This window comes from Artibeus jamaicensis, unplaced genomic scaffold (genome assembly GCF_021234435.1).
Source record: "Artibeus jamaicensis isolate MK-2021 breed Jamaican fruit bat unplaced genomic scaffold, CSHL_Jam_final contig_464, whole genome shotgun sequence".
Classification (NCBI taxonomy): domain Eukaryota; kingdom Metazoa; phylum Chordata; class Mammalia; order Chiroptera; family Phyllostomidae; genus Artibeus; species Artibeus jamaicensis.
The window spans coordinates 10,987,783-11,014,378 of NW_026521842.1; the positions used below are offsets into that span (position 1 = coordinate 10,987,783).

At 45.8% G+C, this 26,596-nt stretch overlaps 1 protein-coding gene and 1 non-coding gene across 2 annotated transcripts in view; one reads left to right on the forward strand and one right to left on the reverse strand.

Annotated features, from left to right (window-relative positions):
• Window positions 1-26,596, reverse strand: part of VAT1L (vesicle amine transport 1 like) — a 145,238-nt gene that overhangs the window by 98,249 nt on the left and 20,393 nt on the right. Inside the window, exons 2-3 of the mRNA XM_037144776.2 lie at window positions 23,372-23,501; window positions 19,267-19,482 (exon numbers count right to left, since the gene is read on the reverse strand). Coding sequence (XP_037000671.2) covers window positions 19,267-19,482; window positions 23,372-23,501 — 346 coding nt within the window. The remainder of the gene's footprint in view (window positions 1-19,266; window positions 19,483-23,371; window positions 23,502-26,596) is intronic.
• LOC119048954 (small nucleolar RNA SNORA15) lies at window positions 20,150-20,295 on the forward strand. The gene has a single exon (XR_005082419.2). It is a non-coding gene; the product is annotated as a small nucleolar RNA SNORA15 (small nucleolar RNA).

Consider the following 26,596-nt stretch of genomic DNA (forward strand, 5'->3'; position numbering starts at 1 on the left):
CTCATGGTATCCTTTTCTCTGTCTTGTAAATTTTACACGTTTATTTGTTGTTCCACTTAGTGAGAAATCACGTTCCCCACAAGGAAATCCTTGTGCACTGTGCACATTCACCTTGTGCCACGCGTGATGCTAGGTCCCAGGAACCCTGAACGGCCCAGACGCAAATGGCCTGGAGCACGCCTGACCACACTTACTAGCCCTCTGCGACAGGGCAGGTCACGTGAGCCTTCAGAAGATTAGTCTTCACACACCTGTGTGGTGATGCTGCCCCCTCAAGGTGGGGGTGAGGAGTGAAGGGTGAGACCCCATAAAGGGCTGGACACCAGCCAGGTGACGGCGCACCATGAGACAGGAAGGGAGAACCCTGGGAGCACTGGCGGCACAGGCCGGCAGATGCTCAGACCTCCACAGGGTCTTGGCCACCCGCTCACTCTCCCACCCGACGGAGGTGGCCTGACGCAGCGGCCTCCTGCGTGTTTCCCGGAGAAAAACTAAGGAGGCGAAGATGGGGAACTAATCGCCTCCCCAGCTAGCCCATTCTATTTGGGGGCAATTTTAATTGTTTAATTGGGGGCAAATTTATATTGTGCTGCGGTAGCCTCTCTGCAGATTTTGCCCCTAGGAGGCATGGCACAGAAGTAGAACGGACTTGTGTGTCTTACACCCTTACCATGACTCCCAGGTCCCGAATCTTCTTTTTTCCAGCCTGACCCTGTTCGATCCATTCAACTCTTCTCTTTGACAAATGAAATGCATCCAGCAGACAGTGGCCTGTAGGGTCAAAATCCTCTTAAATGTGGCACAATGGGACCATCTCCCTCCACTTGAGCATTAGCAGTGTCAGATATCTCTGTGTTCTCGGCCTCATTTCTTCCAGTAGAATTTTGGTTAGCACACTTACACGAACCACTCATGTGACTACAAGGGCAGGGAGGGCTGTGCTGCTATTCACAACTATAGCACAGCAACATCTTTGCAGTAAAGGCAACAACAGCCAGCCTACTGTTCCTGCGGCTTTGCCACTTGACTTGAGAACAGCTAAGTGGCCTGACCAGGCTCGCCGTACATGCACTCACGAGACAAATTTCCTGCATGGCCCAGTAAATAGGCAATCTTCCTGAGGCGGCAGCTTCCGTCTTCTCAGCTGCTGCTTTTGCTCACAGCAAGTTGTCTCACACACTACGCTGCACTTTAGAGCTCTCGAGTGCCCACACTCTGGTGGACAGGCAGGTATGTGTCCTTAACTGTAGTGAAGGTCAGGTGTACACGCGGGCCCATTACTGCCCAGGTGCTGAAGTGCATTGCTGGAACAGTATTAGGGCAACACGGTGAGGACGGGTTTATATCTCAGAAGCACGGGCGGGCAGAGGGAGAGGCGGAGGGCTTGGCTTTTGTCTTCCTCCCCCCACACACCTGCTGCTTTTGGCCACTAAAAATTTATAGGTCGCAGTCAACTAAAGAGCCAGGGGTAAATCACTCCCAGTTCCGGAGTTTCTGGTCTGCTTCCTCATTCCCAAAAAACTCTTGGCAAGACGGAAGCCATTACTTCCCAAAGCACAGCACAGACCCTGAACTAAATTTTAGTAAGCTCTCCTGATGTATGAGAGAACAAAATGCCACATTTTGCAGTGGAAGGATCTATTCTGATCTCTACGAAGCTCTTTTAAAAATGTATTATGAAAGCAACACATGTTCATGCCAATTGTAAAGAATGAAATTTAGAAAATATAGAAATCTGTAAAAATGTCAACTGTGAAGCCATATTTCAGAAATAAATACTCTACATAATTTGACTGGCTTTGTTCCAGTAGTTTCTCAACATGGAGAGACGTATCAGTATTAGGTTGTCCACAGAATTGGAATCACACTGAATATGCCATGTGCACCCCGATTATTTTTTTCTAAGCTTATATCGTGGGCATTTTTGTGGGTCGTAAAAATTCTTTACCATCATCATTTGGAATGACTGGGGGATATCCTGTCGTGTGGATATACTATAACGCATTTTAACCAATCCCGGTTTTGTAGGAAATTAGGATGCTATATTATTATATGCCATATTTCAGTGAACATCTTTACACATGGGTCTTGGTACGTCTCAGAAGGCAGAGTCTAAATCTGGTTTCCCTGCTCCTGTATATTTTGGGTCCAGCACACTGTGGGACAAAGTGTTGATGCCCAATGTCCGGGTACAGCCTGGCTGCCTGTTTGACTAACTCTCTGATCACGTCTGTAAAAGATATTGTCAGTAGATAGGGTTGCATCTTGTATTTTATATGGCAGCCCTACCAGAGTGAAGCTGCAAGGTCAGACGGCCTAGTACAGTTCCAAAGAGAAGCTCGGGGAGGCAAAGCAGGAATCCCAGGCCCCGAGGTCCGCAGAGCGATGGAGCTCAGTCCTCGGAGGGCCGTTTCTGCTTAGAAGAGTAATTTCAGTATTGGGAAATCAAGCACGGTCACTGGCTTAATGGCTTACAAGCTATTTTAGTAATAAAACTGGCTACATGTCATTCACATTGTGATGATAACATACTCAGTTATTAATTCCACATGCTTAATAAATGTGTCTGCCTCTGTGTAATTAAGAACCTCATTACACAGCTGCTGTCTGCCTGGAACAGGTAAGGTTCATCAATTTAATTCGATCAGACTATTGCCAAGCACCCACTCCATCCTGTGCTATGTGCTGCAAGAACAGGCGTGTCTACGACCTACCCTGACCTCAGAAAGATCCATCCAGACAGAAAGAGCCATGGGCAGCTGCAGCACACTGGTGCCTGCCTGGCGTATGGAGGTAGCTGATACACACCTATTGGATGAGTGGGTGGATGGGAAAATGGGGGTGAATAGGTGGAGTCTTGTGAAAGCAAAATCACTAAAACATTGTTGAGAGTAGATCGATGAGAAAGCAGGGAAGGCTTCCAAGAGGAGGTGATATCAAAATGATACATAGGAATTTGCCAGGTAGAGAAATAAGGAGAGCTAGTAAAGGCTGTCAGGTTGAAACGTGTGTGGCTGCAGATAAAAATGTTGGTGGGAAGGAGATGATAGGAAAGGACACTTGAGTTAATCTTTGGCTGATCATGGATGACTTGTTCCGAGGGTTTGGCTTTCCTCAAGAGCAGACCCTATAAGATGAGGATCTGTGTGTACATCGTTTATTTGAGAACTGACCCCAGAAAATGAGATGAAGGAATAGGCTAGTGAGGCAGAGAAGGAGGAAAGCCTGTGAAGAGCCTGACCCAGTGAACAGCTGGAGCTCATCTGCAGCAGGGCCCTTCAGAGAGCACACCTGGCAATTCTCCCACCCAGGGGGGGAACCTAGGTATCCACCACTCACCTCCCATCACCCACTTGCTGAGGGATATTCTTGGGGGCCCTAACTCCCAGAAACTTCCAGCCTATCCTAAGCAAGGGCCAGGTTTTAGAAAATGACCTCAGGCAGAGAGCTGCAGGTATCTGCTGGCTAAACTGGGACTGTCTGCACTGACCTCAGGGACGGGGCATGGTGGGCATGCGGGTGTCTGCCACAAAGCCTTGTGGGTAACAGGCTAGATCTCAGCAAGCCAACTGTGTGGTTAGATGAGAATAATAATCCTCTTTCAATGACTTGATAGCACCAGCACTCCCTTCCTGGGGTGTTTGCTGTTTCCTAAAATGTGCAACGTGCTTCTTTCTTGCTTTTCATGTAATTGCCTCCTTTTCTCTGCTTAAATGTCACCTATTCAGTGAGGTCATCTTTGATGATTCAATATGCAGTGCATCTTCCTGTTTATTCTCCCTGTTTATCAAGATAGCATCTTGATCGTGGACACACACATATCCTTGATCCTTTATTATATATACATACACATATTTATAAAACATGCACATATACACATGTACATTATTTATACATAAAATACATATCTATGTGTATCTATGCATATAGATAGATGTATAGATATAGATAGATACTTGTTTGATATTCATTTGGCTCTCTGCCTGTCTCCTTTACTTGCCATTGCATAGTAGACACCCAGTATGCTGCCTGGCACATAGTAATTGCTCAATAAAGACCCATTGGGTGACAAATAGAGTCGATCACTTGCCTCGTGCACTTTCTGACAAAGGAAGGCTGGTCTCCTCCATTTTCCCCATCCTCATTGTCCCAGTCTTCAAGGGCCTGTCATCTCTCCATGCTGCAGAGCTGCGTGGCTAGGGGAGGTCTCAGAGCATCTGGGAATAAGGCTGGCCTCTGCTTGGCCTTGGGAAGGGTAGTCTAGGTCTTGACATTGAACACAGAGCCATTTTCTCATCACAGGGACCAGCTCTAGAGAATAGGGCTCCTTTAGTTGCTTTTCTTGAGGCTTAAAATATTTGCCCTCCTTAGTGAATTCCTGGCTGATACATCACCTAATCACCTCAAATCCAGGTTTTCAGACTTACTTGTGTAATTAATTTCCTGGAAGGTTTAAAACTTTTTGTAGGAGAACCCAGGGGCTGGGAAGTAAGATTCAAGATAAAATCAGTATCTGCTAGATGTGGCAAGCCTGCTGAGACTGGCCCTGTGCTGGGGCTCTGAAGGAAGAGGAGCAACCTGCCCACCCTCCAAGCCGGGTGGCTTTGTTCAGACCCACCACCTGGCCCTGCTCCGCAAGCTTCACTCCTGCCCACACCCCCTCTGCCCACCTGGCTCCTAGGAGGCCAGCAGACCCTATATGCCATCAAAAAAGACAGCTTGTGGCAAGGTCACTCTGATGCTCCAAAATCAGGCGGAGCGGGCAGGAGCAATGCGCAGATGGGGAGACCCGTACCTGCTGCCTCCTTCCTCGTTTGCTGACCTACCTTGGTGTACAGCGCAGGTTTTGAGAAAGACCCATCCAAGTGTGAGTTCTACCTCCATCTCCTTTGCCAACCGTGTGGCTTTGAATAAGTGACTTCAGTTCGGCAAGCCTCAGTTTCCCAAATCTCAAAATGGTTGATACCTCATAGGGTTGTTGCCAGTGTGTAAATAACATGAGTTCAAGGCACTGGCAGAATGTGTGTAAGAAATTAGCAGTAAAAATGCATTTCCATGCTTGATTTTACGTATGTCGTAAATTTAAAAGTTTGAAAAATTAAAATTTGGCAATGTTAAATGTAAAAAGATTGGCACTACGTATTATGTTGGCTCTGATTCATCCATCGATGCATCCAATCAGAATTATAAACATTCGTAACTGGGAGCCAGAGGGTGGGGAGGAGGAAGAGTCTTGTGCAGCCGGCCAGCATCACAGGTGAGCCGGGCTCTTCTGACTTCGCCCTGTCTGCCTGTGCGCTCCTCGCTGCCTCCCCAGTACCTGCAGCTGCATGCTTTCCTCAGGCTTTGGGCCGTGTTCTCTGGCAACTTTTTATGCTTAAGAATTCTGACATATCAGCCCTCCCCCATGAAGAATTCATCATTCTTTTCCAGAGTATTCTATTGCTTCAGTGGGTGCTGACTCCCCACTCCACCTCACAGAGGGGGGCTGATCCATCTCCGCCATAGAATGTGGAGCCCTCCCGATGCGCGGCCCATCTCCTCCGGTCTTGTCTCCCAGGGCGCCTGCAGGGGAAGCTCGGAGTGGCCACCCATCTGTATGGCTCAGTTTCAACGGGCCCGCCCGTAGGTTCATTCGGATCCAGAAAGAGTTTTCAACCTTTTCCTTAGAAAAGAGTGACTGGCCCTATTTTGAAGCCTTTGGTCACTTCCCTGGTGGATAGTCTTGCATGTCACTGTGGCCCTCAGAAAAAGTGCAGCGCGCACTTGTCTTTGTGTCGGTTGAAACTCCTGTTTTGAAACCCATCCCAACCCCGTGCTGAGATCAGGACAGTGGGCTCCTGAGGGACCAGCCTCCAGGCTCTTCCAGTCCCTGAATGAATGAGCTCCCCGCCGTCCTCCTTCCCTGTCACAACAGCAAAGCCCAGCTCGAAAAGGCTCAGAGTCCAGCAGACAGGCTGGCCGCCTGATGGGGCCGTCCCTCAGCTCCCCGGTATACGGGGCATCCCTGTACACCTGCCTCAGTCTGAATGCGGCCGAGACGTGTCTGAGCCAGAACAGGCGGCAGTGGTTCCTCCCTCCCCCGCTCCCAGACTGGTCGGTGGGTCTGAGGATCTGCCGTGCGCAGTGTGGGTCAGGAGGGAGTACAAACGGCACGCCTGCCTGCTGTCGGAGCTCTGTGAGAGCATTTAGAAACATTCGTGAAAAACATGTTGTGGTCTCCCAGGAGGGCCTCTGATTTAATGATTACCTTTTAAATCTGTGTAGCTTCCTTAGGTTTGATACTGGAGTTATTGTGACCCCAATTTAACCTGAAGATGGACAGGGGAAAAACAGTGCAAAAACAAGCATGCTTGCATAATTTGAATTTTTGCCTCCTGAAATCCATGCTGGATACTTGGACATTGTTTCCAATAGTAGAATTGAGAATAGCTTAGTAGGTACTTTATGCAGACCACATGCTGACTACTTGATACATGTTAGAGTAGCTTCCTCATTTTACAAATAAGAATGAGGGTCAGGGTTCGAGCCCACACACGCCACCTCCCCAGCCCTAGCCACCACACACCACCACCGCGTGAGCCAACAAGCTGGAGTGTGCGACCGAACGGCTGCTCCAAGCCGAGGGACACGGCCTTGCATGCTAGGTAGACTTTACGCAGACACACAAAAAAATAAAACCAAGGAGTATAAATAGCGCCCTTAGTGTCCAAATACTCCTTGTGTGTTGTCTTGTCGTTTTACACCGAAGTGTGTTACTGGTACTAACTGCTGACTTCATGCTCCAGCAAGAAGCCCTTTCAAACGCTGGCGAGCAGCCAGAGAAGCCGGGCATCAGAAAAGCTCAAAAGTGGATGCGTTCACAGGTCTGGTGTTGAGAGATTTTGAAATAACTGTTTATTCCAGTGTGACACAGAATGAGTGCCATTTTATGAAGATTACACCCACTCACCCTCCTCCTCACACAATAAGCTGGGTTGCACATTTGCTTTTATTTGCAAACATAAAAACGCATACAAGTTAATTATTCCATTGCCTGTTATCGCCAAAGCTGGGTATTATTTGGACATAATCATGGGCACTGCGTTACGATGCAGGGCTGGCATTGTGCTGAGGAGTCTCCATTATCTCGTTAACTGCACAACAACCTTAGGAGGGTGGTGCTTTGTTAACAACTTTACACACAAAGAAATTAAGACGTGGAGAGATGAAGCAACTTGGAAGATCAGGGAATCACTCTGTAAAGTATATGACTGTCTAACCACGATGCAGCACACCTGAAACTAATACAGAGTAATATTGAATGTAGACTGTAATGGAAAAATAAAATTTTTTAAAAAGCAACTTGGTTAATCACCAAGTAAGTTGTTGAATCTTGGCTGCAAATACAGGTTGGTCTGACTTCCGGGATTCTAAAGGTCTACGCCATAACAAGCACAAACTACAAATACAGGTAGAGAGGATGACAATGAAGACAGACAAACTCCTTCCATCTCCGTTCACTGTGCATTACAGAGCACCACTGCACAGTGACAGTGTTACCTAATTCCCAGCGAACTTCAGAGTGGCAGGCTCTGTTCTAAGTTCTCTGTATCTCTGGCTCTCAAACTTGAACATGCATGGAGGTCTCCTGGTGGGATTGTTAAAACACAGATTGTTAGCCTACCCCAGAGTTTCTGATTCCACAGTAGGTTTAGTCTGGGGACAAAGAACAGGCATTTCTAACAAGTTCCCAGATGACCCTGCTGGTCCGGGGACCGTCACACTTCGAAACCACTGCTCTGTATGAATTAACTCAGTGAACACTCACACCAACATTTTAAGCCTCATTGTAAAGGTGAGGAAACTGAGGTTCTAAGAGATTAGGTAACTTACCTAAATAAAGAGAAATATACCTTTAATCTTTTATTTGAGCTCTTCTTCTTCTTTAAGCTCAGCTCAGAATAACTTTACTTCTCTCTCCAGCAAACCCCACCACAGGGGTTAAAGCCTGGAGCCTGGGTGAACCAGCTCAGGGCCGTGCTGGGAAGTTATTTAGACTGACGCACAGCCCGGGTTCATTACTACTGAGGGGACCCAAGTGGCTGAGTCAGAAACCAGCACTCGCCAGCTCCCGTGCCTACCCACTCATTCAGTCCCTAGCATTTATTAGCTGCTTCTGGGCACTCGGCAGAGTTCCAGACAATGGGGAGGATTCTGAGAAAGAGCGTAAGCTCATCCTGAACTAAGTGAGCGTAAGGCTGAGAAGTAAGGTCTAAGTAAGGGCCATCATTCCATTGGGATGGAATCCCATCATTTGATGGAATCCATCATTCCATTCCATTCCAGCTTCCCAATTTCCATTGGGAATTCAACCAGTGGACCAGCTACGCAAGCAGTTTTGCATGGGCTGCAGATATGATGCCCAATAATCAAAATGGTCATCACCATAATTATCATTGGCCAGGATCCCTGAAAAAGGGCTCTGGCTGGAGATCCACATGCAGGGTGCTTACTGGGGAGTACTCTCGAATACAGCATCTGCAAAGGAGTGAGGGAAGGAAGGCTGGGCAGAGAGGGAAGCTGGGCTGTAATTGTTGCAAGAGATGCTCCTGGCCACTCCCACAAGGAGCTCCAAAGCTGGGCTGGCCCTTCAGAGCTGTTTCCATTCAGGAAGGGAACTGGGCACTTGGAGTCCTGCATCCAGCAGTGATTAGACGCAGGCTACCCCTCAAGGGAGGCGGCTCTTTTCCCCTGGGGGCAATTACTGGAGAGGGATACAGCTGTGAGTCATCAGGAGCCAAGAATCTGGCAGCGAGGAGAAATGATGCCTTAGTCCTGAAGGGGGTCCTGGATGGCACATCCCAGCCTCCACTACAGTTCTATTAGGTAGCATTTATTGAGTACTTATTATGTTCAAGCATTGTTTAAAGGATTTTACACATATTTATTTATTTGAGACTCCCAATACTATGAGCTAAGTATAATAACGGTGTTAAACATGAGGAAACTAAAGCACAGCTAAGTAACTGGTCATAGAAATCAGGATTCAAATCCAGAAGTCTCCTCCAAAGACTGAATGCTTAACTACTGTTGTTGACTGTTCCTCTGACTCCCTTAGAGTTTAAACAAGGGGATCGTGGTGGGGGCAAAGGGTTAGAGGAGGGGGTGCTTGTGGGACAATAATACATAAGGACGTTTCTGCCCAGGAGGTAGACCAACAGCATCACAGGGGATTCCGCCGAGTGTATCATGGGGAAGCTGTCCGCAGGCACAGTCAGAGTGACTGGTGGCCAGCCTGGGGTCTAGAATCCCCAGGCCACGGCTGACGGCCTGGTGGGTGCCCAGGAGAATGGACGAGGCTGCTTCTTGCTGGGTATTTCCCCACTGAACTCATTTTTCATCCTAATCAGGGCAGTAATATTCTGAAAAGCAACTGTGGCCTTTCATGTGTGTTGTTGGGGAAGTGGATGGGTCCCTGGGTTCGCAGTCCCTCAGCAAAGACGAGTCCTTGTGTTTCGAGTCCTTGGGGCACGTCCAAGGCCTGGAACTGTGGAGCTGAATTTTCCCTACAGTCTAATGTCTTACGTGTTTGAGGAAAGTGCTGATGGAGGGGCTTGTGTGACAGCCGCACTGACACATGAGGATGCCGGGCAGCCAGCTGTCGGGGAGACACGTGCAGGGAGCGGAGACTGGCTTTCTCGGCCCCTGGCTCCCAGTTTCAACAACCAGCTGCCAGTTGGCTGTCCTGTTTGTTGCTCTTTTGATTCTGGCTGTAAGTGCCAGAGAATCACTGAGCGATATTTTCTAATCAAATAATGATAATAAGAACTTGGTAACAGTAGTGCTAATAGTAACTGGCTTATGAGTTTGCTTTGTGTCAGATAGTATGCAAAGCCCATTACATAATTCTCTCTTAAAACCCTGTAGAAACTAAGATCTACGTGTTACACCGAGTTTTGCAGATGAAGAAACAAGGTCCAAGGAAGTTAAAATACTTGTTCAAGCCCTCGCACCTGGAAACCAGAGACCATAAGGTGAAAACCAGCTCTGGGTTTCCAGAATCCATCTCCGTAACTTAAACACTGCCCTTTTCGTCCCCTTTCTTTCTCTGTTCTCTTTCTTCCTTCATTTCCTCTACAAATATTTTTCAAGCAACATCAATGTGTTTGGCCCTTGGCTCAGTGCTCAGGATTCAGCAATAATGAAATTGCACCATCCCTGCCTTCCTGGACATGGCAGCTTGGAGTTTAATTTCAGCTGAATAGTTAACATGCAGGGCAACTCCAGTGCGGAACCTGACGGACCCTGCGAGAAGTCAGCCGTGTCACTGGGAGCTCCTTTCCTCCTCCAGAGGACCCCTCAGCTCCGGGCAACCCCTGGTTGTCCTCAGTACCCAGGGAAGAAAGCCCAGCAACCAATCCCACGGAGTGGGATCCATTCCACTCACTGTAAGCAGAAGCAGGGCTCCTTTCAGCACTGCCTACCTGTCAGCACAACCCTGTCCTTAAAAACACAGGCTCTGTATTCAAAGAGTTCACATACCAGCTTGTGAACTTCACAGTTACATGAGCTGGAGCAAGTTACTTGACCTCCGTGTGTCTCTGCTTCCTCCACTAAAATGAGGACATAACAGTACCACCTCACAGAGAGGATACAGAAATTTGTGGGCCAATCTGTTTCACCTCCTGTCCCCTTGTGAACTGATATATTAATTCAGTTAACAAGGAATGAATGAATCCTGTCTCCGAGGCCCGATTTAACCTTTATAATGTTTATGAGAAAGATTGTTCCTGTGACCCAGTCATGATTTACTCTAAAGGAGTTTTAAAAACCTACAATAAAAATTAAGTGAGGCTTTCGCAGGCATAGCCATAGCTTGGAAGAAGTGTTTTTAGATATAGTTCATTCTAACCTTACACACATGTTACTGACCTGCCAGCATCAGAGGTTATGGCCAGGAGGGAAGTGGGCCCTTGCTTCATGACTTGTCTCTGGAGCATTTTTGTCATTTAGGGAGGAAAGGACCTGATTCTTGGGGTCATCAGTTAGAGAATGAGGTCTTATCTACTCCAGCGAGTCCCCGGGCCACAGCCCTTTCTGCAGATGCTGAGATACAGTTGGTCCTCATCCCTCTGATTATTCATGAAGATAAGATAGATCCACTTTGTTCTCCTTACATTTTCAGAGTTTCCACTTCCTAAAGCTGCAGGCCCCTGGTGACGGTGAGGTCTTGCTACAGTGAAGTCCCCTTTATTCAGGGGTACAGGGTGGGGCAAGCAGAAAAAATGAGGGTGGTGCAGACGTTTCTGAGACCACTGCTGTGGTTTAGTCCTAAGGACACTGGATCCGAAATGCATGGCACTGGACATTTGGGTTCAAATATGACCCCATACTCATTAACACTGCAGCCTTAAAAATAACACTGAACCTCTTAATTAACATGGAAAATTATAATAGCTAAATTTCACTGGTGTTTATCCTATACCAAGCCTGTTCCAAGTTCCTAAGTACCACCTAAGGCTGGCACTAGTATCGTCCCACTTTACAGATGAGGAAAATGAGTCTTAAAGTGGGACTGGTATTAAACTCAGGGAACCTCCCTCTAGAACTCATGATCTGGTCTCTTCTGTGTCACATACTCCCCAGTAGGGGAGGCTGTTATAAGCACTAGATGACTAATGTTCACAGCTGATGTCTGACGCAACTTGCTGTCCGCCTTTGTTTTCTTTCTGCTCTGAGATCCCACACATGCGCCTGCTAGTCCAGGTGCTGAAGGCTACAGACTGAGCACAGGTGGACGTGGATAATGGAGAGGATGTTAGCTATGGCAGCCGCAGGGGCCATGAAGAGGGGACCTCATTCAACTAATAACGCACATCAGATACAGACAGAAAACCTGGGACGAGTATTCAGAATGTGGGATGGCACAAGCAAGGGCACCAAAGACTGCTTAATAGATTGCAATTTACAAGATCACTAGGAAAGTTCCCCCCCCCAGGGATTAATGCAGCAACAGGGCCTTCTTTAGCTCAGAAGATAACTCCTCTAGAGCATAGAAAAAATGGCTTGCAACAGCTTTTTGATTGACACATGTTTGCTACATTTATTATGTGGCAGGAAATGGGCGCAGAAGGAGTAAGACCCGGTTGCTCTGATGGAGGAGCTTATTGATTGAGGGGAAGATGAGTAAACCCACAATGAATAACAATAATGGTGACAGCTAACAGATACTTTATGCCTGGTCCTATGTTAAGTGCTTCCTAAGCATAAGCCCACTGAACATGCATAGAAACCCTCTGAGGAATAAATGTATTATCATTCTTCCCATTACATGAATGAGGAAATGGAGAAGTTGAGTGGCCTGCCCAAGGGCATGGGCTTTGGTTGTAGACTGTCTGACTCCAGGGCCCTTGCACTTGCCCTTACTCTCAGGAGAGCAGAGGGAGATGGAAGGTGCAGCCTGGAGAGGTGGAAGAGCCATACGCCTGTGCATAGAGTAAAGGGAATGCTAGCCGCTATAACAAGTAACCTGCGGAGTGCCAGTAGTTAAAGTAACAGGGGTTTCTTTCTTCTCCTTTCTCACACGAAGTCTACTTAGCAGTGAGGCAGGGGTAGGACAGGGGATGGAAGTGCAGTTGTTGAGGTTGCTGGGGGGGTGCTGGCTCTGCCACTTTTAACATGTGCTGCCCAGGCTGACCTTGGCATCTGTCAGGAAACTGGGAAGAGAGAGAGCATGCAAGAGGGAGGATCTCGTAAGACAGGGCAGGCCTGGAAGTGATGCATTTCACATGGCCGTTGCCCTCACCCAAGGGCGTGAGCTCAGATGCATGGCCCTAGGTAGATGGGGGGGCAGGGAGGTTGGTGACTTAAAAAAGCAGCCCCTGGCTGAGCAGCCCCCTACCAGCAGCAACTCTGTCTCCAGAAGAAGAGCAGAAAGCCTGGGGGCAGCCATCGCAGCCACTGCCCTGCGGAAGCTGAGAGAGAAAGAGGGAAACAGAGAGAGAGAAAGACCAGATGACAAGGGCCACCTGTGCCAAGAAATTAAAGACTTTATCTTGACAACAGTGGGCGTCTGTGTCAATTATAAGCAGGGAGCGACAAGAGCAGGTTGGTGTGTTGGGAACACCACTCTGGCCATGAGCGAAGAGCTGGTTTAAAGAGGAAACCGTGGGCAGGAAGCCCATTAAGTGTGTGCAGCAGTAATCTGGATGAGAGACACTGGGGCCAAAAGTACAACAACAGTCCACGGGACAGGGAGAGAAAGGGAGGTATAGGAAATGTCCTGTTATCTGGAATTCTTTACCTGGAAGCCCACCGGGCCCCCAACTTCACTGTTCATGAATGCCCAGCCCTCACCTCCACTCTTGTCCGGTTTACCTGCTTATCAGCCTCAGATTGAAGTACAGATGCCACTTCCTCAAGGAAGCCTTCCCTGATTTCATCCCCCACCTCTATCCTGGATCAGGTTGTTATTGAAAGCACTCGTATCAGCTTGTGTCTCCCTTTTACAGCACTTGGCAGTTATGCACGTGATTCTTTGATTTAAATGTCCCCCTTTGACTTATCAAGGGTCTCACTGGAAGAAAATCTGTTGCATGCTCTTAAACACCTAGGGTCTAATTCAGTGTCTGGAACTGAGACCCTCACTACATATGCGTTGGATGAATGGAAAGAATAAAGAAATGAGTCATACACGACTTAGAAACTTGTATCCTTTAAGAAGAACTAATGACAATTCTTGGGTTGCTGGCTTTGGTAGCTGCGTAGGTGTTGGTGCCTTTCATAATCAAGGATGGTTTTATCTCAACAAAATACTCTCCTATGGTGGTTTTTGCCAATGGTCATGTCTTTTCTGCTGAAGTTGAATAACTAGCCAATGTTCAAATCATCCAACACACTGAGTATTCCTACTTACCCCAGGCTCTCCCCGTTTAATGTTAAAACAGTGCATGGTTCGTCCATCATTCAGGGAGGACCATCCATCTGCGGGCCCATAAGTGAGCAGGCCTGACGTGAACGGGCCCACACATGAGGTCGGGAGCCCCATGGGGCCTCCTTTATAGATTCTGCCACTCCCTCAGTGGTTTCCCCTTTGAAGTGATTTGAATGACACTGGGAAACCTCATCCATAAGGAATAGAAATGAATAACTGAGTGGTAGTTATTTAACTCTGTCTGGAAATTAAGTTCTGCTTTCCTTTCCAAGATCTGTGGCCCACATCAGGCTGCTACTTTCTCTGCTGGGATGGGATGATAAAAAAAAAAGGTAAAGGGACCCTAAAAAACTCAGAAGCATCAAATGTCACACATAGGTGCAAATAACCACATAGTAACTGTAAAGTTATTCTCCAAAAATCAAGCACATCCCCAAACAAGATGCCCAAAGCCACACTAGCTTATAAAATGGATTGGCAGCAAAACGCTCATCTTGAAATTCGTAACATGAGCCCCACTTGGTTGCTTGTGTTGTTACTTTTCCTTTAAGAGGTTGTAAGCCCATTTTTCAAACAAGTTCAAAAGATTCGACTCAGGCATTACCCTCTCAGGCCATCTGGTTGTGCTGTCGTCAGAGGAAAACGGTGGCCTGCCAAGGAGTGTAGACACCTGGGCAGGTCCACTGAGGAAGCAACCTGCTCTGGGTCAGATGCTTTTCCTCTTCTGTATTAGAGCTTCCTTCACAATTACAGTTTAAGGCTGGCATTTGTCGTACTCTGTTTGCAAATTCTCTATCCCAGAATTTGATGTAAATGAGACAGGAGTCTTGGTGCCATTAGGACTGCACACATATTTTTAACTCAATTCAGAAAACTTTATTCTAACCAGGTTTAATCTTGTCACCTCTTCGACATCAGCTTAGAAGATGTGTGCCAGGCCACAGCCTTCTGACTGAAGTGTCTATAGTTTCTTGTACATTCCTCGGGTTGATACTTTTTCTGATACATCCCCTCAAGCAAGGGAAACAAAAGAAAAAATAAATAAAGGGAACTACATCAAACTAAAAAGTTTCTGGACAGCACAGGAACTATCAACAAAATAAAAAGACAATCCACTGAATGGGAGAACATGTTCGCCAATGATATATCTGATAAGGGGTTAATATAAAAAATTTATAAAGAATTCAAATGACTCAACACCAAGAAAATAAACAATCCAATTAATAAATGGGCAAAGAACCTGAATAAACAGTTTTCCAAAGAGGACATACAGGTGGCCAATAGACATATGAAAAGGTGCGCAATGTCACTAATCATCAGAGAAATGAAAATTAAAACCACAGTGAGATACCATCTTAACCTGTCAGAATGGCTATTATCAATAAATCAACAACAAGTGCTGGCGAGGATGTGGAGAAGAGGGACTGTTACATTATTGGTGGGAATGCTAGACCGGTGCAGTCACTGTGGAAAACAGTGTAGCAATACCTCAAAAAACTAAAAATGGAGCTGCCTTATGACCCAGCAGTTCCACTTCGGCTATATCCAAAGAAACCTGAAACATAAGAATATATGCACCCCTTTGTTCACTGCAGCGTTATTTACAAGAGCCAAGATTTAGAAGCAGCCCGAGTGCCCATCAGTAGATGAGCGGATAAAAAAGCTGGGATACATTTACACAATAGAATAAAAAAGAAGGAAATCTTACCTTTGGTAGCAGCCTGGTTGGACCTGGAGGGTATTATGCTAAGTGAAATAAGCCAGTCAGAGGAAGACAAATACCATATGATTTCACTTATACGTGGAATCCAATAAAAAGTAAACAAAATAGAAACAGACTCACAAATACAGAGGACAGACTGACAGCTGTCAGAGGGGAGGGGCATTGGGGGGCTGTGTGAAATTGGTGAAGGGATTAAGTAAAAAAAAAAACAAAAAAACTCAGACAGACAACAGTGTGGTGGTTCCCAGAGGCAAAGGGAGGTGGGGGCAGGTAGAAGGGGATAAACAGGGGGTAAGTGGTGACAGAGGAGGTTGACTTTAGATAGTGAACACACAATACACACAGATGATGTGTTGTAGAATCGTACCCCTGAAACCTACATAATTGTATTAACCAGTGTAACCCCAATAAACTCAATTACAAAAGAAAATCTTTGTCTACACTATAAAATAAAATGAAATAAAATAAAACGTCTATGGTTAGCACCAGGTAGAAGTAGAACTGTATTTGTTAAACACATGAGTAAATGAAGGAATGAATAACTTAGGTTCTGCCAACATTCTAGGTTGTAAAAGTGAAGTCTTGGGAACCAGCCAGATTAGGGTATGGACCCTAGTTCTGATGCTTGCTACATGCTTTTCTTCAGGCCTCTGTGGGTTCTCCACAGTGAAAAGGAGGGCAGCCCAGGGAAATGTCTGTATTAGTTTCCTATTGCTGCTATAACAAATTACCACAAGCTGAGTGGCTCAAAAATTAATGCCTCTCACACACCGATTTATTATATTGCAGTTCCGGAGATGAGAAGTCCAAAATGGGTCTCACTAGGCTAAAAACCAAGTGTTAGCAGGGCGTTGTTTCTTCTGGAAGCTCCAGGGGAAGAATCCGTTTCCTTGTCTCTTCCAGCATCTGAAGTTCACCCTCATTCCTTGGCTCCTGCTGATTCTTCTGCCTTCAAAGCCAGCAGCATCTTTAAATCTGTTTCTGACCCTCCCCCCACTTCCATCTCTAAGGACCTTTGTGATTAATTACATCGGGCTCATCTGGATAATCCAAAATAATCTCTCCATCTCCAGGTCCTCACTTTAGTCTGCAAATTCCTTTGCTGTGTCAGTATCCTGCTCACAGGTGCCAGGGATCAGGACATGAGTGTCTGTAAGGGGAAGGGGCTTATTGTCCTGCCTGCCACAGCGACCACGCAGCCAGAAGCTGCACTTAACAAATTTGTCCAACAGGGATGGGAAGCATCATCCCTGTCCCTCACCAGGGTAACACAGATAACACATTAAAAATGGTCCCAGGGAGCCCCCGCCACCACCAGAGCAGTGAGTGCTTGTCTTCTTGGAAGGAATCTAAGGCTGCCTGCAGGTGACTCGCTGGTCATTCCACTGTGGGGCGGTGCAATGGTCTGGGTTCCCCTTAGGTCTTCTTACATTTTGTAGGACAGGGTCAGCTCCACCATGGCTTGCTTAAGTGTTCATATACACAGATGTGCACTTGGCCAGAAGTCTTTCCCCTAATGGTAACTTGGAACTCAGTGCTTCATACCATCTATCGAATCCTGGGTGGGAGAGACACTATTCAAGGAGACCCTCTCACCTGAGAGATGGGCAGTCCAACCACACCTTTAAACTGGCCACAGATTAAACCAGACTACCTCCTTTTGGCACCAGGATATTTGCTTTTACTATATTTCCTTTACTTTGGTGCTATCAGACAATCCTAGAGATAGACCTAAAGAAAAAGCATCAAGGAAATAATGTGTTTACTGTAACAGTTTTGTGAGGATGTTCGCTATATTTCAGCATACATTTCTTATGAAAAATGTTCCCCAGGTCTCAAAACCCACTGCTGGCTAAACTTCTCTGTAGTAACTGGTTTATTTCCATCGAGTGAACACAAGCTCACACAGCTGGCCGTTTCTCCCTGTTCGTGCACAGTATGAGGAAGCTGAGCACCCAGGCCACTGTCCGTCTTGAGCGAAGCTGTAGGACACCACGGCCTGCATTGTAGGTGCCAGCTCATCCTCCTCCCCGCCTTGTCCCCTCCCCCCAGTTCCTTCACCTGTTTCACATTGTAGTTCTTACTGCTGTAACGTATGTAAGGCCAGGAAAAGGCATTGTAAAAACTTGTACCTCCAGAGGTTTTTTTTTTTTTTTCTTTTGGGAAGATACATGCTCCTGACACATTCCTCTTTGTTCCAGAAACAAACTCAAATGAGAAATAAAAAACATGAAACGTTATCAGTGCCAGTGTCTAAACAATGACTCTCAGCAGAACTGGGTCGGCACCATTGTGAAGACTGGCGCTCGTGTTGACAGCACAGGAACGAGTCTCTAACGCTTTGTATGCTGAGCACACGGAGACCATAAACGTCAGAATTCTAAATGGCTTGCTGGCTGTTAGCACATTAACTGGCACTAAAATCTATTTCCTTTCCAAGGGATGTTTAGCTTTTATTATATCTTTACTCATGGTCAAAAGACATTAGCAAATTTGCTAAAGTGATTGAAGATATTCCTCTTAAGGCATTCCTAAAGTTTTATCTCTTTGCCTTCCTGGGTTGTTTTTTTATTTTATTTTTTGTATGTGACCTTGTTTTCTCAGAAAGGAAAAACAGAAATGTGCTATATACTATGCAGGGTTTTGATCATTGTAAAAAGCCAGTATTTTAAGAAAATCAATGGTAGCGTGCCCTCCAGGGAAAATATCTTTGAGGTAGACCCAAGCGTAAGCGTCAGTTTCTGAGTCATCCAAACACAGGCTCACCAGCACTGAGGACCTCTCAAACCCCGTAAGATGGTACATCTGGGCCTTCTCTTATTCGTCTCTAACCCGAGACTCTAGAACATAGTACGTGTTCAACAAATAACCGTTGAGTTAGTGAGTAGGTCCTCTCACTCTCAGAAAGACCGGGTTCCTCCCCACCCACAGTAGGTCATGACGGGAACATAGTGCCTACCACACGGCAGATGTGCCCTGTGCACTCCCGAGTGACTGCCACTGAGACCCATCCACACTGTGGGGGAATCTTCTGCCATCCCTGAATTCCAGAGCAGCAGTGTTTTGTTCCAATGCCTCCCCTCCTTGTCAGAGACACACCTGACGGATGACATTCACGCGTGCAACTACCCTCATGGGGGCACTTATGTGCACGTGACAGTCCCACTATGCCGGTGTGGTCACAGTCTCCTTCTCTCCCACTCAAGAAAACACATCAGAACACAAACGAATAAGGATGTCACTAATATGGGAACAATCTCAAATTCATGGCCATTTCTTGAAAAAGTAAATAATCATCCACATTTTTGGCATTTCAAATAGTAGTAGGACAGGACCATGAGGCACCTCACAATGAATGACAGAAGCAGCTCATTGTAATGCCATGACTGAGTGCTTCTTACAGAAGCTGTCTCCAAGACCCACTGAGTCCTCACATGCCACAAGGCTCACCCTGTTCACAGTGGAGTCATTTACATGACCTCCTCCATCCATGTGAGCTTCACCGGAATTAGAGAGAGCATCCCTACTAATGGAAATAGCTCACACAGGAATTTCATTGCCACTTGACTGTCATTCCACCGTCACCTTCATGACCTTGAAGAACAGGACACACAAACAACCAACTTACCACGCCACCACCAGCCGAGTGCACGAGCACAGACATCCCTTCTCGAAGGTTGGCAACTTCAAAGAGCATCATGTAGGCTGTGACGAAGTTCATGGGGAACGCGGCAGCCTCAGAGAAGCTCATGTCATCGGGGATCTTGTAGACAAACTCCACCGGCGTGCAGACCACCTCTGCCCAGGCATTATAATTGACAAATGCCATGACACGGTCCCCAATCTGGGCAAAGGGAAGCACAGGGTTAGTGGAGCTTTCTGAACTTTTTTCCGGGATTTCTCAAATACTCAATAATCTGGTGAAAAACATAGATTCCTTCCCAGAAAAAAAAAACCCTCAAATATGCACACCCTCACCTGCCTCTCAATTTCAAGGCATTGTTGGATGCTCTGAAGCCCATCTATAAAAAAAACCCCAGGGGCCGTGGAAACCAGATTCTGTACTCCTCGTCTGGCGCATGAGTACATGATGTGGAGCACATCACACACCGTGGAGCGCTGCTGTCAGAAGGTCATCGTCCTGACCGAAGCTCTCATCTAATCTCTCTGCTTTGGAGCTGAGAAAGACTGAGCCCTAAGGAAGGTTAATGGGGCGAGGCTGGTAGTAAAATCTACTGTTGTCTGCTCCCTGCCACCCCCATGGATGCCCTGACATGCTAGTTCACTGTCGTATTTGCAACGAAGATATCACTGTGGATATGAACACTCAAAATAGCCATGCAAATCTACATGCAGGAGACAAGAAGAATAACCAGGCTTGGTGCCAAATAGGAATATGCCAGTAGGGGTGAGAACAACTACCATTTACTGGGCATATATTATATGGCCAGCGTTGTGCTAAGAACACTGCATGTTTTAATTCATGGCTTCCGTACAAAACCCCTATCAAGGCATGGCAGAATACTGTGTTTTATTTATCAGTAGCTTACATAGCTAAACACCATGCAAAAAAATAAGAGCAGTCTTCCCTTTAAAGTGGATATGATGGTGTGCTACCTTTTTTCATAGCATGTCATTACTGAAGGGAAATACAAACAAGTGAACCAATACTGACAGCTTGTAGGAGCTGCAGAGTGCTGGTTAAATTGAGTCATGCTGCTATTAATGCTGGTGGCTTGTACTATGACTTTCAAGTGCAACATTCAAACTGTGTGGTTATAATAAATTCTCAATAAATTAATGGCTTTCACGTATAAATGTTTATATATATATGTATATATATATATACATACACATATATATATATGTTCATACTGATCCTGTTTTAATTCCTTTGTAGCTTAGCATTTCTCTTCTACCCTACTCAACAAACAAGAGAATCTTCCTATGAGATGGGTTCTGCAAGAATCCTGTATTACAGATGAATGATTGTAGGTCACACAGACATTTAAATTGATGCTAAGAGAGATTAAAGCATAGGCCCAAAGTCATGTAGCTAGAGAGCAGGTGGGCCAGGATTTGAAACTAGGCAAGCTGACTCCAAATGAAATAATTAATTCATTATACCTGAGATAAGTGCTACAAAGAAGACAGAGTTATATAAGGGTGTACAACAGGTGAACCTTCCAAGTCTGGGAATGTTTGACTCTTTAAGCCTCAGTTTTATCAGCTCTAAAATGGGTATAACATCAGGAAAAGGTCCTTACAAAGTGTGTGCAATGCATTTGGCAGTATGCATGTCAAATGAGAAAAGAGCAATCAATATAAACCCTGAAAACAGATTGGTTCCTGATCTCATGGAATTCACAGTTTCGTGCTCAAAAGGTAAATATAGACCCATTATACTTTATGAAGCAGAGAACAGCTGTCTCACAAAGAAGCTGATGGAATGGAGGAGCTGTCCCATTGACAATGAAGGTGTTATCTCCTGGAAGTGTTGAATGCCAAATGATAAGTGTCAGGAATGCCAGCTTAAATGCAACGGCTTGGACCAGAGGGTCACTGTGGACTAATCATGGAAACACAAAGGTACAGACTCACTTCCCTGGAGTAGTGGATGGTCTCCAGTGTCAACATAGGCTGTGGCAAAGAGTATCTTCACCACCCTGAGAGTGAGGGTCCCAGCCATTGCAGCAGGGCTGCCTGGCCCTCTCTCCCATCTCGTTATCAAAATGGCAAAAGTGGCTATGCCATCAGATCAGTCCTGGTCTCAGAGTCCAGGGGTAGGCAACTTCAAAAATATCCAATTCATTTTTTTTTATTTCATTAAGGAAAAAAAATCCTGGGCAACTGAGACCAAATTCTTCCTTGACTGCTGGGCCCCTGGCAACAACTTTTCAAGCCTCTCTAGCAATCAGTCAACCAAGAGACCTACCCAGTGTGCTGCTGCATGGAATTCCATCTCTAACCTAAGTGAAAATGTTAAGTCAAAATTATGGAGGGAATTATAGTAATGGTTTTCTCCCAAATCACACCCTGACTGGAAACCTGTAGGTGGTGCCTTTTATTTGTGCAGCTGAAAGTCTCTGGAGGGAAGTGGAGTAGAGACTAGGTTTGACAACATGGAAGCCAGAGCTAACTAGCAGAAGAAAGGTCATACATGAGGGAAAAAATACATAATCAAGCAGAGGATGTCCTCCCTCTAAATCAAAGCCAATGCCATCCCCACCTACTGTTATGTCCTAAAATAAAGGGTTATGTATCCAGTGTCTAGAATTAATAGTTAGTTAATAGTATGATCGTTTCCTCTGGGACCATATGAAGGAGTAAAGAGCAGACAGTATTTCTTCTATGCAGCACTTTCAGGGAGAGGTGGTACCACCTCGGGTTATATTGCTACCTGGGGGCAGAACGTGTAAAAAGTCATACAAAAGGGAAAAAAGCACATTTACTTCTTGCTCAACCTTTTCCTGCCCCATGATCTGAAAACACTGACAAGAAGACTGATGGGCAAGAAGAGATTCCCAGACATTCGTCATCATGAATTTGGAGCATATTGATATTTTCAGAGGATACCGGGGCTCAGATGCGTGGAGACTGAGCAGCATCTGAGCAGACTGAAACTCAGACCCCAGGGGTGTGTTAGCATCGCACTGCATGGGGTCTTTCTTCCTGCAGTTAGTATCGCAGCATCTGCAGGTTGGGAGCGAGGGCAGAGCTCACGGAATAGTCAGAAGGCCCTGCTGACTTGAATCTAGGTTCAACCACTACTTGCTACTTTTTGGACCTCACAGAAAATTCCTGAACCTTCCTGAACCTCATCTCTAAGGAGACAGTAACAAACTTCATTTCGCAGGGTTTTGGTGAGGCTGAAAAAAGAACACTTGCCCTTGTTTCTGGTTATAGCAGGTTCTCAGATGTTAGATCCACTCATGTCTCCCTGGGGAAGCACTTACTTGTAAGCGAGAGCTCTTGTACCTAATTTCTATTGGTTTTCTGACTCCAAACAACTGCAATTTTGTGTGATTGGTTTGCCCACAGTTTTCCACCTTTTATAGACTGGTTTCTATTTTATTTGCATTATAATAGTAGAAAAGGTCTATATCTTTCCACTATTTAAATTTATTTATCATGGAGAATTTCAAACATGTACAAAAGTAGTCAGAGTAATATAATAACCCTTTTTATCCATTATCCTACTCCCAAATCCATCAGTTCGTGGCCAATTCTGTTCTACTGTCAGAAACCGCTACCCTATGGCTTTAAAACTTCACCCCAAAATGCCACTTACAAACGATCACTTAAATGTATCAGTTAAGTAGATATTTAAAGGAATCAACATAAAAACATAGAGGCTATTTCTCCCCAACTTTTACACTCTGTAATGGTTTTTTGAGCCACAGGTGCTGGGGCAGTGGGAAGCATGGGTGGGAACAGAAGGTGTGCACACTTCATTAATCCGAGGCCCAACACTCCATTTAACAGCTGTATAACGTGAATAGAGGGGATGGCAAGATCTCCCCTGGCCACTAGACTGTTGCCAGGAGTAACAAGATGGTACAAGAGAAATACATGCAACATTTGGAAAGTCCAACATTGTTAATAATATAAAACAATAAGACAGCAATAGTAATGCACATTATAGATTATGCCAAACATTTTTGCATAATCTTTTATTATCTCAATGGATTTCAGATTAATATTACTCTTTCGGTCAAAAGTCAAAACATTACCTCGTATCCTTTCACACTGTCCCCCAGAGCTTCAATAATCCCCGAACACTCAAAACCTGGCACCAGGGGAGTCTTCGGAGGGTTGTCGATGTTCCCTTGTCGCACCATCAGGTCAATGAAGTTTAAACCACTGTGATCAGCAAATGTGAGAAGAGAGAAATTCAAAATGAGAACCCAAAGCAAGCACTGGTCTGGCTTTTCTTCTCTCTCTTTCCCTACCTCTCCCTTTCTCCTCCTGCCCGCCCCGCCCCATTCCTCTCTCCTTTCTTCCTTTCTGTTTTTTTTTTTTCTGTCTGGAAAAGTTTGCCTAATAGTAACATTGCTTAGCTCCCTGTCACCAATAAAGCAAAACTCAATTATCCCTACAGGCAGGTAATGCTTTCCTGGACATTGAAATGGCTGTTGCAGAGTTTACACTCTAATTCAAAAGACAGCCCCTTTGCCCTCTCTCAGAGCCTGCTTGCTCTTACTTTAAAGACACGTATTGACTAGCCTGGTCATTAGCCATTCTAGCACTTATAATCGTGGGGAGAAAATGCACTAGGAGGAAGTTGTGAGAAGACACATGGAAAGCAGCCAGACACAATGACCATCAGCCAACCTATGAGAAAGAGAGAAAAAGAAAATAGGCCTAATTCAAAAGGTCTCTAAACAACAGTCCCACGTCAACCATCACACGAACTTATGGCACTGCGCGATAAACCGCATCCATAATGGTGAATATGAGGCGCCAAGAGATGGCACTGTGTCCCGCTGGAGCGTGACGCGGAGAAGAGATCTCACAGGAGGGACCACAGGGAGGGGAGTACTGGGGGGCTTGTCTCAAATCATTAGATATCTCTAGATTAGAGAGGTCGGTATTTTCTATTAACATACTTTTAGAATAAGAACATTATCATTAAAATATGTCACATGATTCTAATGATGTTATCAGTGCTCCAAACGATATATATATTTAAGAGCCGCAATTGGGAATTGCATTTAATACCCATTTACTGATCAAATGAGAAAGCACATCCCACTAAACATGTTTTTTTTTTCCCCGCCAGATGTGGTTCTAATAGAGTTCCTGTTTTTATAAACCACCATCTAAGAAAGACTCAGGTTATAGAAACCACGCTCCTTCATCTGGTCCAAAGCCCATTAATACCTGACCACAGCATCGTTTCCAAGCAAGACAACTTGAACTATTTCTTAAATACGCCTTATCTGTTTCTTTCTTGGCCTCTTTGGGGCCAGGGAGGCATCTAACTCCACCTGCTCTCGACTCACCAGTTTCATCCATACGGCTTGGGAGTCAGTGAGGGGACAGCCTCCCTGAGAGTGTGTTCAGGAATCACCGTCTCCTCGGGGACTTCCTGTCCACAAACCAGGCAGGGTTCACATACTGTCCCACTGCAGGGGCTCCAACGTGGGCCCCCCTCGAAGGCAGCGGGGTGCTGTTTCTTTGCCTCCAGAGTGCCTGGCACAGGAACATAGAGGGAACCAAGTAACATCTGATGGATGAAGGGATATTCCTGAATATTCAAAAATCGATGCTGCCAATTTGCCTACTAACTCCTTTTCAAATGCGGCCAAGGGATACTCAGAAAAATGGACCCATTTCTGAAATGTGTGTGTAGGCTGCCAAAGACCCAACTTTGAAAGTTTATAGTCATTAGGATCATTTATTAATCAAGTGTTCTCTAACGAGCTTGGGCAGTTCTGGGCACAAGTCCAAGTTCTGTCACTTCTACCGGTGCAACCTCCGGTAAGTTACCTAGCCTCTTAAGACTCAACTTCCTCATCTGTAAAATGGACATTGTGATAGTACGTATCTCACAGGGGTTCAGGGAAATTAATGAGAGTTAAGCACTTAAATGTGGTGCCACATACAATAGTAAGTGCTCAATAAATATGAACGTTGAAATCTGCGACCTCTATTAAAAAGGCAGAAGTATGTAATACATTTTACGAAGACTCCATTAAACAAGAGTTAAAAACAGTTTCAGAGCTGAAGTGGAAAACTTCAGCTGTCTATAAGCTTCACTTCTGTGAAGTGGCCCATTTGCCAACATAACCAAATAAATAAATGTCAATAAAAGGAATTTCTATGTCCCCGATCACACTCTCCATCTCGGCTCACTGTGGGTTCGTTCTGTGCAAACCTGTGAGTCCCCAAGACCCTGATGGAGAAATGCCAGACAGTCCTGTAAACATGCCGGTCCCCGGGGAGGCACACCGTGGATGCTCATGACGCTGTTCTGCGGGCCTGCGTGACATGGTGGTGGGACACGGAGAGCCCGCTGCCCAGTTCGGTGAGAAGGACTAAGACCGACTTTATAAAGTCCTGTAGCACCCCATTTTCTCAGTGAGGTATGCAGTACCTCCATCAGGGTCACAGAGAATGCCATCCATCTTCAGGGGAAAAGTGGGAAGCAGCTGTATCCCGGGGGGAGCAGGGATCAAGTCAGTGTTGTTCATCTCAGCACAAGGGAGAGGTGAACGGTTCTTAACGGAGAGTCTGTAGGGGTCCTGCCAGACCTGCTTCTCGGTGCCTGCCCCCAGCTCCTCCTGACACCCATATAGCAAGCCTTACTGAGAGTGCAGTGCGTGGCAGGAACTGTGCTAAGTGCTTTACTTGGGTTATTTGAAACTCAACAAATACTGCTTTGAGGTATGGACTATCACACCTGTTATTCAGATGCAGAGCTTGAGACTCAGCAAGATTGAGTAACTTGCTTAGGGTCACGTCTTTAGAAACTGTCATAGTCAGGATTGGAGTTCAATCAAATTCTAGAACCCAAGCCATTACACACAACATAGACTTCCTTATGGGAACTTCGCCTACTGTCCTTGCTGAAGAGGTGGGCCCAAGGTGCCATGTGTAGAAATTATCTCTTTGACAGCTGACCACACCGGTGGTGGGCCCCATGTTGGAGGGGCAGCCATTCATAATCTAACCCATTCCCTTGCATGAAATAAAGGAGCTGGTCCAAGAACTGGGTGCTTGCTCACAAACTATGAATTGGCAAGTGCTTCCCAAACTTAGCATCAGAGAGGATGTCAAAAGACAGAACTGAGCTTAAAAGACTAGTTGGCCTATGTTTTGGAAAAGAAAGTGTAAGTGAAAAAGCCAGCAGGTGGGGGAATTACAAGAAAAGAAAATACCTGAAGAACAGTAGAGTCAACCAGCAGCCTGCACCAGGGTCAGGCCTCCCAAATTTCACTGCTGTTACTGGGACT